This window comes from Lepisosteus oculatus, chromosome 26, assembly GCF_040954835.1.
Source record: "Lepisosteus oculatus isolate fLepOcu1 chromosome 26, fLepOcu1.hap2, whole genome shotgun sequence".
Lineage (NCBI taxonomy): Eukaryota > Metazoa > Chordata > Actinopteri > Semionotiformes > Lepisosteidae > Lepisosteus > Lepisosteus oculatus.
The window spans coordinates 2,620,473-2,631,154 of record NC_090721.1 but is presented as its reverse complement, the minus strand read 5'-3'; the positions used below and the strand labels follow the sequence as shown (position 1 = coordinate 2,631,154).

The window sequence follows — 10,682 nt, the reverse complement described above, 5'->3', positions numbered from 1 at the left end:
GAAGAAACAACCCCCACTCTCCCAGGCCTCTCCCCCCCACCAGCTCTGGTTGCAGCAGAATCAAGCCAGCTTAGTCCAGCTCACATATAGAGTACTCCTGGCAAGACTGTGCCACTCAACTGGCACCAGTGGGACTCTTCATGTGTGGGCGGGAGCATGCATTTAGAGCTTGTGTGCACATGTGTGTGTCCATGGCTGTGCATGTCCATGTGAATTTCTGTATGTTTGAAGTAACAAGCACGTGTATGATTGTGGGGAGGGCGGGGTTGACTTGCATCGCTGAGCGTAATTGTGTGCTCATAAATTTTGTGCAGCACACATATGCATTAGTGTACACGTGAGTTAGCAGTCTCGGGAAAAACACAAATTAAGCATGCTTTGCAGAACATCGGATGTGCTAATGCTTATCTTCTTAAAAAACATAGTTTTTGCATAACCAGACATTGTTAGTCGACTGTGCTTGAATGTTGTTTTCGTTGCAAGGGTGGTGGAACATGTTGATGCTGTTTTCATTATTTTCGAGTAGGTTATTTTTGTGTTCCTAGCACAAAAATTGCAGCTGTTTTGGTGCTTGTCAAGAATTTACCAGTGCGTGTACACCAACAGGTAATCCTAGGGTGTGTGTTGTTTTTCCATTAACACTGCTGTTCCCTGTAAGCACTGTCTCTGCCTACAGCATAGTCAAGTCCAGGGTGTATTTGAGAGAAGAGATCAAAAGGATCAAATATGTCAGCTTTTCTTCAAGGGGAAGTTTTTGCAGTGAATATAAAATACGAATGTGAAAGGTTGTATTTGCCTGAGAATTCCCTGAAGTCTAGAATTCCCAGTTCCCTAAATGATTGTTATTGTATGTAAAAATTGAAGACCCAATATTGTATCATCAGTTTCCTGAATTGTTTAGTATGATATCAGTATTCTTTAAATAGTACAAATTCAGCGTAACATCATATTGATTTTTTTTCTCTGAATTACGGGACTTTTAAGTTATAGATTAACAGAACTGCATAAACAACGCCTCACCAGTAGGGGGAGATCGTCCGCCAGGCTCATTTCGAGCCACCACAGAGAACACTTTCCAGAGCTGCACTTCCGCTGGGGTTGTTGTGGCGGAGACGAAAGATGGCGGACGCCAAGCAGAGCGACTCCCGGCCGGGTAAAGGAATGGGTAAGGAGACCCAGCCCCTCGTCATAGCTAAGACCCCGGCTGAGGAGCAGCGGCTCAAGCTGGAAAGATTAATGCGAAATCCCGTAAGTTTGTGAAATCCAATGCTTGACGTTTTTAAGGGTCGGGTGTAAAACGCCATGAAAGAGTTACCTTTTCAATAACAACACCTACCGGTATATAATAGAAAACGATCGAACTTACTTACATTCTGCTTTGCATTATTAATTATTGCAATAATTCATATCGTTAATAGTTATTATTATTATTTTTTAGACGTTAAGCATGCGTTTGAGCAGAACGTCTGAAAATCTAACGCACTGTAACATCATGCAACGCTGATGTTGTTACCTGGTCCTGTTTCATGTACAAGCCATGTTTTTGTTTTCAAGAGTACGAGAGCCGAGAAACCAGTGTTGGAGACCCCTGACTTTTTGTTTGTGTTGATTTGTGATGCAGGACAAACCTGCCCCGATCCCAGAGAGACCCAAGGAATGGAAACCCCGAGCTGCCCCGGAGTTTGTGCGAGATGTCATGGGTGAGACCGCTTTCTGACCTCTTCCTCCAATCCAGGGTCGTGGGGAGCTGGAGTCTGTCTCGGCAAGTAGGTGGGGTGCACCTTGGATGGGACACCAGTCTGTTGCAGAGCAGACCCAGACCCAGACCCAGACACACACACACACATACACACACCTACAAGTATTTCAGGTGGGGAGCTGCGTCAGCATGCGTAGGCTGCAAAGGAACAAGTAATAGGTTTATTCCTGCTGAAAAGAGAAGTAAGGAAACACAACATTTCAGCCGTGGAGCCTGCTCACCCGAAGCTCATACCTGAAGAGGGCTCCATGGCCGAAACGTTGTGTTTTCTTTCTTCTCTTTTCAGCATGGAATTAATCCTATTACTTGTTCCTTTGCCACCTACCAGTATGCTTTTGGACTGTGGGTGTACAGCAGAGCAGGTGGAGGAAACCCTCATGAACACAGGGAGATCATGCAAACTTGAAGCCATGGGCACAGTGCTGTGAGGAAGCAATGCTAAACACTGCGCCGCTGTGGTGCTCACAGAGCAGCAGATGAAGCTCCTATAAGTATTCATAAGAAATATTATAAAGGGCTTTGACTGTTAGGGCTGGTGGTGGAGGCTTGGAATGCTGTTGCAATATTATAGCTGGCTGTGTTTTGGGGGGTCCTTCAGTAGAAACATCGGAAGGGAGCTAAATACTACTTTTGCAAAGAGAGTTGTGGGATCTTGGTCTCTAACGTGTCGTTTGAGGGACAGCACCTCCTGCAGCACGGTGTCTGTTGTCACTATGATGGGATATTGGTTGGACAGTGTGGTCCAGAAGGAAGAGCACCACCTTCTGTTCCATCACACTTATTTATAGCAGCAAGCTGGTTTTCTTTAGAACTCTGCTGTCTCGGTAACGACGGGTTCCAACCCTGCTGAGCTTCTGAGATTTGACTAGATCAAGCTACAAGGTGATAATGCTGCTGTTTTATTTAGGTTCCAGTGCTGGGGCAGGCAGTGGGGAGTTCCATGTCTACAGACACCTCCGGCGCAGAGAATACCAGAGACAGGACTTCCTGGACCGCATGTCTGAAAAGGTCTGTATAGTCTCATCCTTTCATTATAGAACTCTTCAGGAACCATAGCAGATGGTGTTAAATTAATAGCCAGGGTATTGACTTCAATAACAAGTAGCCTGTTACATTCTCCCACAATCCTTGAAGTGGAGAAGTGCCTTCTGATCCCAGTTGCTCTCCTGTTCACTGTCAGGAGTCTAATATTGTACTAGAAATGAGTAGAGTTTATTTCCAGTGCTGTGACAATTGTCTTTACCTTTACAGCAAAAGCAGGACATGGAATATCAGTGGAAGCTGGAACAAAACAGACACATGGCAGAGGAGAGGACAGCGAAACGCAGGAAGAAAAGGTGAGGGGGTGACAGATTGTCAGACACAAAGTGCAGTAGTTCAGAGTTTCTGAAGAGAGAAACTCTGTGAGAGACCTTACACATTAGTACGGGTATCTTCAGAGGTGTGTAGTTTAGATTCTTATCCACTGCTGTGTATATAATCCTTTTACCAAGTACCTGTCTCTTAAAAGCTTATCTGACCATGCAGTTTGCCAGATAAAGACTGTGCCAGATGATACAATAAATCAAGTGAAGAAATATTGCATCAAGGCAAATGTAAGAATTTCAAGATGTATCTCTCTTCCCAGACAAAAGCTAAAGGAAAAGAAACAAATGGCCAAGAAAGCTAAACTGGAGAATGACAAAGATGAAGGTAAGATATTCTTTGAAATAATGTGATCTAATTCTCTAAGGATATTTGCGTATTCTGTGTAATGAGTTTACATTTGGGTGGTTGGCATAGATTTAAGTGTAGTTTGTCCTGAGTTTACAAAGCTGTTTGCACAGAAGTGTGCTTGAGCATAAACACCTGAACACCCAAGTGCAGTCTCCTCCATCCTAGCCTTGTACAGCAAGGAGGATCACAGTGAAAGCTCCCTAACATGTGAGGACAAATTTGATGAGCGCCCGTGATCTCATCATTGTGACGTTCTTTATTGTCAGACTCTGAAAAGACATCCTCCAGCAGTGATGAGGGGAACAAGGAGCAGGCAGGACAGGCTGAAGATGATGCTGAAGTCCCCAGCTTTGTAATGGGAGGAAGGTGAAACACTGCACTTGTGCAAGGGGGGATGAGGACTGGATTTATAACATGCAGTGACATTGAGACTCTTTATTCAAGGAACAAATAACGTGGTAACCAGAAAAATGTGGAATGGAAAATGTGTGGAGGTTCAGAAACCCTGTTCATAAAATATAATTTCAAGTTTTCCTGTATCTGGGGTAGTGGAATATGAGCTAGGGGGATATGCCAATTTAAACCTACACTCATTTAGAAAGGTCATGTTGCTTTAATGCTTTAAAAAAATTAAGTTTTTGCTCGCATGGAACTGGGAGGGCAGCACTGTCACAGTTAATCTACCAGCAAGAAGGAAACAGTCCAATTAAATGTGTGAGATGCATCTTGTAGATACATGGGAAGTGGCTGCCAATCAAACATGAACAGTGACAGACTAATTGGGCTAATTGGTTATTATGAAGGAATCTGAACATTACTTATTTTGGTATTGATGCACTGCATACCAACAACACTTAGTCTTGCTGTGGTCCAGATAGCCTAGCTTAATGGAGGGTTTTCCTAATAAAATCACTTGTCCTTGGTTTTTCCTCCCCAAATTGTATATATATTTTTAAAATAAAGATTTGTAAAAAAGTTTTTTAAACAAAGGGTTGCTTTTTGAAAAGACCATCCATTGTGCCAGTAATGGCTCAATTCCTCTGTCAGACCTCTTCAGCTGCAGAAGTTTTTTTAAGTCCTCTTTAATATTCTAGGACTCCACCCGAGATATTGTTAGTGTTATTTAACACTCAATGTATGAGATCATAGTCCAGTTGCATGGATTAGGAAAATATGGTTTCATGGCAAACTGTTGATTGCTCTGCTTGGGTTACTCTGCAATTCACATTTGAAGAGAAATGTTCAAGCTTTAAAATAATTCCCTTTTTTTAATCTACAATTGTAATCTGTTCTCTAACATGTGACAATGTATAGGAGGACTTCATGCCAGTCTGTCCGTGCCCGCTTGTGCTACTATATAGTTGTTAAACCAACTTCTTCTCCCTACCTGCCTACTGATCAGAGAGAAACACTGCAGAGAGCTGGCAAAATTGCTGCTAAACCCTGGTAATAAAATTCAATTTCCAGTAGCTTTTATTGGCCATTGGGTAACATTAATTGGCAACATACAGAAAGCAGTCGATGGCTGAATTACACTGCAGGATGTATATGCACAAGACAATACACTTGAATCAGGATACAAAACAAAGCGGTGTGATGCTAGGATGAACACAGGACATGGACACATTCCCAGGGACACTTCCCTGAAATATTCTCTGTACTTCTGAATGTTAAGTACTTACCTGGGCACCATTTGCATGATTTTTCATATTATTTTGCCTTTTTTCCTGCCCTGTACTGCTACATCAATCTTCAACACCAGTCACTAGTTCTAGGCATGGACCTATTTTTTAAAATATTTTTATTTTTTAAAGAGAAATCTGGGGCAGCAACCCTAACCTGTCTTCTGTGGGTCTCTTCAGCCGAGCATAAGGTTCGTTATCAACACACAGATCTGCCGGTGTCTCTTTGCTATCCCTCCTGAGCCTCCAGTTGCAGTTCAAGTGCAGAGGAACAACTTCTTACCTTTAATTGTTGCCACACTCAAGTTTCATGTGATGTCTGTCTGTATACACATATAGTTTACTTTAGTTTTTGTTTAAAAATGCAGCTTGCCTGTTTTTCTAAAATAATTCCATAGAGGGGTGGCACAGTGTGGTGGTTGGCGCAGCTCTTGAGTAATAATAATAATAATAATAATAATTAATAATTGCTTAAACTTAATATAGCACTGTTCTGGACACTCCACTCAAAGCGCTTTACAGGTAATGGGGACTCCCCTCCACCATCACCAGTGTGCAGCCCCACCTGGATGATGCGACGGCAGCCATAGTGCGCCAGAACGCTCCCCACACATCAGCTGCTGTGTGTGAGTAGCTTCTATATGGAGTTTGCATGTTCCCTCTGCGTTTGCTTGGTGTGTTTCTGGGTGCTCTGGTTTCCTCACACCTACTAAACACAAACCAACCATGTAAAATGGCTGGAAAAAACAGCACAGTACAAAGGTATAGCTGACTGATTTCATGGGATATTTGTGTGCCAGTTTGCTGAAATGTTTATGATGTTATGCTCTATTATGCTGCCCCGTTCAATTGTTCCCATCTGAATCTCGTATGGTAGACTGGCTTGCCATCCAGGATGTCCTGCCTTGTGCCCTGTGATATTGGGAAAGGTTCCAAGCTGCCATGACCATCACCTGGAATAAGCTGATTTGTGATGTTGGACACATCATTCCATATACTATGCATACCACTCATTCAGCACTGAGTGAAAAGATTCCTACACGCTTCTAAAATGGCCAGGAGTCAATACAACAGTAGCCCAGTAACAGAACAGATGAAGTCTGGCCGGCTGAAAAGACTGAGTCATAAGGGCTAGGAAAGGAACTGTAAGGACCAATTCCATTTTGTGCTCAACCCTCCCTTCTTGTTGTGATTGTAATCGAGATTGTCTATAAATGATTTCGACATGATTTAAGTTATTTCAAAAGTTTGTTCAGCATTTTCCTAAAAATTGTAAAAAGCTTTTGCAAAGCATCCCCTTGCCACCTGTGTTTACGTACTTCTATAAAGTGAGAAAACCGCATAAACCTTATGTCATCCAAGACAGTTTCCCTTTGGCCTTCCTTCTTCATATTTTGCCCACATGACCAGACATAGGTGCCTTTGTGAACAGGAGCCTCAGTATAATCACAGACAGGAACTGCTGGCAAGCTGGTACAAAACATTGTTCGCTGTTAGGAGCAGTGGAAAGGACAGAAATATTTGAGCAAAAGCCCCACTTTTACACCGTGCACAGAACTGTCAGTCATAGATATTAAAAGAAACCCAATAAAGTCCAGTAAATATAAAATTATATGTATCATCATCTATATATAACACTGAGGTGTTCTTACACTTTCTAGCATACACTTTTCTTTCCAGTGCAGCACCAGTTACCCTCTCATAGAAAAGTTGTCTTCTCCAGTCATTTTATTTGCCCTGGTGTGAGGAGGAAACCTGCCAGCAGATCTGACGCCCATGGGAAGTTCCAGCGATCTGTCCTGGGGAGTGTTTAACATTCAGCTGAGATGAGGTGAGTGGGGTGGTTCGAGGCGAGACTTCCACGCTGGAGCCCTTTGTCAGCTAAAATTGAAAGCCCTGGCCTCTTCAGTCCTTTGGGTCTGAAAGCCAAATGAAGATGGGAGGATGGACAATGTCATCGGCTCCTGTGAGAGCCATTTGTATGTGCACAGTGAGCAGCTCTTTCTGGCAGATTAAAATGAAATGTCTGGAGAGATCCCATCACATTTTCCACTGTGATTAGACCCATTATGTTTGTAGTTCCAGGAGGAAGTTTTTGTTTTTGGATTGCTCTGCACGCTCCACGGCTGCATGGGCTTCCTGCAGGTCCTGCAGGACCTTGAAGAGCCTGGTTGCCACATCCTGCTTCTCCAGTTCTGCACAGAGGGACAAACACAGGCCCTGTTAGCAACCCTGGTGATCTGTCTGGTGCAATCTCTGTGCCCAGCTGCTCATCAATTTAACACTTCAGCTTTTAAACACTTGCAAAGTCTGTTAAAAACTTAAATGTTTAAGATTTATACTCCTTGCCTGCTCTACGGTGCAGGTGCGTTGCAATTAAATCTAAGTTCTTAATAGTTGTGATTCATCTGTATTAGTGAGCCCGACAATATGTAGGTATAATGTACAAAATGCAAGTACACATTGTAGTGCTCAAAGTCTCTCATAAATACCTAGAAACCCTCACCTGATGTAGAACCCTGATCATTACTCTTCTCTTGCTGGATCCTCTCCTGGTGCTTTTCTCTTAAAGACAGAAATAAAACAGGTCTTTGTTTTTGATTCAATTGCCGCAATTAGCGTTGCAAATTCACAATTCGATTTTCCTTGTGGTGGTTCGAAGGAGGGGATCTCAAGGACCCAGGAAGTGAAAGCTACCTCATGGCCTGCTGGACACTCATCAGGTGCCGGAATATGAGCTGGGATTCCAGGTCAGGGTCTAAAGGGTCATTCCACTCCTGCAGAGTGACTCCATGTCGGGTCTTGTCACAGCCCACAGCTGGAAAGGGGAGATAACGCAGAAAGACCCAGTGAGGAAGACAGAAAAAGGAAAAGAAATACAGAAAGAATAGAGACCAGAGGCTGAGAGAAAAGTAATTATACCGTCTGGTAGATGTCCAAGTATTTCATACATCTCTATTGCCTGTTCCACTCAGCCTGCTTTCCGAATGAGTACCGGGGGTTAATCCTTTCTAGAAATCCACTTGATTGAGTAATACCACCTTCACAAACCATGTATATATCTTATAGTGCTTATATGGTGCAGTACCTGTTTTGTCCTTTTGGTGGCAGCAGCTCCACTTGTCTCCCTTATAAATTCCAGGGTGGTAGGAGCTCATGGTCTCTGTATTGTGAATGCAGGCCTTCCTTAGGGCAGAGAGCCATTGGTTCAGCTCATTAACACTCTGACAAGACAAAGAGAGATGCATCAGGAAAGAACTGGCACAAGCTTGAGCTTCTTGCTCCTAAGGCTATTTTCTGTGCTGTGTTCATATTGTGCTCAGCTGGTGAAAAAAACTAGTTTCCACCTCTGTAGAAAAGCAGGAACAAATACATCTAAATCTTCACCAAAAGTCCTTTCCTTGCACATTTTCCAGATATGACGATTCTGTTCAATGTTCAGGATGCACGAAGGTGGTGACTTGAGCAATATGAGTAGAAAATTAATATATTTGAAGAATCTATCCAGTCTACATCGATCCAGCAAAAAGGGACCTCAAGCATTCTAGCAGATGGAGCCATTCTGGAGATTAGTTAATAAGCACAGATTGACATTTCTGTTTTTGCTATGCCCCTCTTCTACTCCAAAGACCAGAAACACCCTTATCCCCTTCTTCTGTGACAAGATCAAGCAATTCAAGGTCTCATAAAGACTTACAAAAATAAACAAGTTATTACATTAAATTGAGACTCTGATTAGATTTAAATTAAAACAACTTTTAACAAATTTCAAAGTCAGTTTTAAGAAAATTATCGATTTTAAGAGGACTCTTTTGCCATATTTCATGCACAGTACAAATATAAATGCTAAAAACTACCTAGACTACTTTAACTCATTCTTTCTACCTTTAACATGCCATCAAATTGCAGTCCTAAATCGTCAAATTCCTAACAAAGGACAAATCTGTGCATTCAATTCAAAAGTCAAAAACAGTAAGTGGGTAATCTGGAAGATACATTTGTTAAATTTAAATATTCTAATGTATTTCTGGACCAAAAGTAAGTGGCACATTTTCTTAGACATTTGTATAAAAGAAAAAAAACGGCCTAAATTTCATCTTGGATGCCGATTCATTAAGATCCTTTAAACAGTGTACTGATGAGGTATAGGGATCAATAATTCTGCTGACCTTGCACATAAGGTAGAGTGTCTCTAGCTGGCCATTGTCCTCACTGGAGATGATCTGCATGACATTGGAGCTGCCAAAGCTCTTCTCTTCCACCTTCTCCACAGCCCTGATCTTCTGTAGGGTGATGAACGAGATCTTCTGCTTGAGAGATGAAACAGACATAGGCTTTGATATTAAAGCACCAAGGTCTCCATCTCCACATTGCTGTAGAACATCGCCCACACATGAAGTGGCACACGGCTGAGAGGTGGAGTGGACATGGGTACATGGGCAGACCTTGGAGTTTTGCGTCCTGGTGTAGGACAGGGTGTCCCTGGCAAGGCTGACGTAGTACTTTTTGAACGGTGAGGCGATGAGCATGCTCTTGTCTTTGGTCTTGTGCAGGAAGAGGAAGCCCTCTTTGAGAATGACGCTACTCTGAAGACTCAGGCTGTGCTGCAGGTCCGGGTCTGAAACACAGCCACAGAGATGTACGTCATAAAGATAGAGTCTCAACAGTTCTGGACAGATTATCTCCAGCCCTGGTTCTGGAGAACCCCAGTCCAGATAGTTTTATAAGCTACAGTGACAGGAACACTGTCAGGTAAGATGTAGGTGAGATCATAAATGAGAATCGCCCTGGAAAGATGAAGGTCTAGAGCCAGTGGTGTTGGTGGAGGCCATTAGTTTGCTTAAATTTTGCAGGGAGGGTGTTTGTCTCTTCCAGTGGAGTTAATGCTACTGAACCTGAACCTGTGAGCTTTTCCAACCACCTACCCTTTACTGACCCTTACTGACAGAAAGGGAGTAGCAGATGGTTTTCTTAAATTGAAGGCATGCCTGTCTTTTCTTGGAGTCTACGCTTGGTTTTTGGGAGGAAATTAAATTATAGCACAGCCCACATGGCCTCTTGACGCAGTGGGCTGTGATAGTCACCTGTTTCTGATGATTAGCAACATCTGTAACTTAATTGCTAAATTAAGGAAAGGAATCTTTTCAATTAAGAGAGCTCTGGCCTTTGAATGCTGAAGTGTATCACAAGTAAATTATTTAATTGATTAAATCACTTGCTTAATTGGAGCTCTGGGGGCAAGGCTTGGAGATTCCTGATCAATAGTGGTAAGAGAAGAAGGTCCCAGTATTAGGACAGTTTTTTCTGTGCTTCTCCAGCTGTGCTCACCGTCCCCTTCTTCACAGCTGACCAGCTGGGTGATGAAGTCCTTGAGCTGGGAGATGCCCTGCTGGATGGCAGGCTGCAGGGGCACCATCCAAGGCTCCTTGGAACGGCAGGCCAGGGTGTCAAGGTTGCCAATGTTCTGAACAGCCTGCAGGATTGGCACAGAGCACAGCAGTCATTCCCTCACCAGATACTTCCCA

At 43.0% G+C, this 10,682-nt stretch overlaps 2 protein-coding genes across 3 annotated transcripts in view; one reads left to right on the top strand and one right to left on the bottom strand.

Annotated features, from left to right (window-relative positions):
• The first annotated feature begins 1,085 nt into the window (after positions 1-1,085).
• prkrip1 (PRKR interacting protein 1) lies at positions 1,086-4,464 on the top strand. Its single transcript, XM_006640970.3, has 6 exons — positions 1,086-1,248; positions 1,622-1,700; positions 2,667-2,767; positions 3,011-3,096; positions 3,387-3,451; positions 3,742-4,464. Exons 1-6 carry the CDS (start codon positions 1,120-1,122, stop codon positions 3,843-3,845), a joined length of 564 nt encoding a protein of 187 aa, XP_006641033.1. The 5' UTR covers positions 1,086-1,119; the 3' UTR covers positions 3,846-4,464.
• Positions 4,465-4,925: 461 nt separating this feature from the next.
• rasa4 (RAS p21 protein activator 4) overlaps positions 4,926-10,682 on the bottom strand; it is a 32,412-nt gene continuing 26,655 nt past the window's right edge. The window contains exons 15-21 of one of the 2 annotated variants that reach the window (XM_015367850.2): positions 10,486-10,630; positions 9,603-9,775; positions 9,327-9,467; positions 8,246-8,381; positions 7,855-7,975; positions 7,664-7,722; positions 4,926-7,352 (exon numbers count right to left, since the gene is read on the bottom strand). In XM_015367850.2, coding sequence (XP_015223336.2) covers positions 7,225-7,352; positions 7,664-7,722; positions 7,855-7,975; positions 8,246-8,381; positions 9,327-9,467; positions 9,603-9,775; positions 10,486-10,630 — 903 coding nt within the window. In that variant the 3' untranslated portion in view covers positions 4,926-7,224. The remainder of the gene's footprint in view (positions 7,353-7,663; positions 7,723-7,854; positions 7,976-8,245; positions 8,382-9,326; positions 9,468-9,602; positions 9,776-10,485; positions 10,631-10,682) is intronic. The other variant, XM_006640969.3, reaches the window with a different exon arrangement.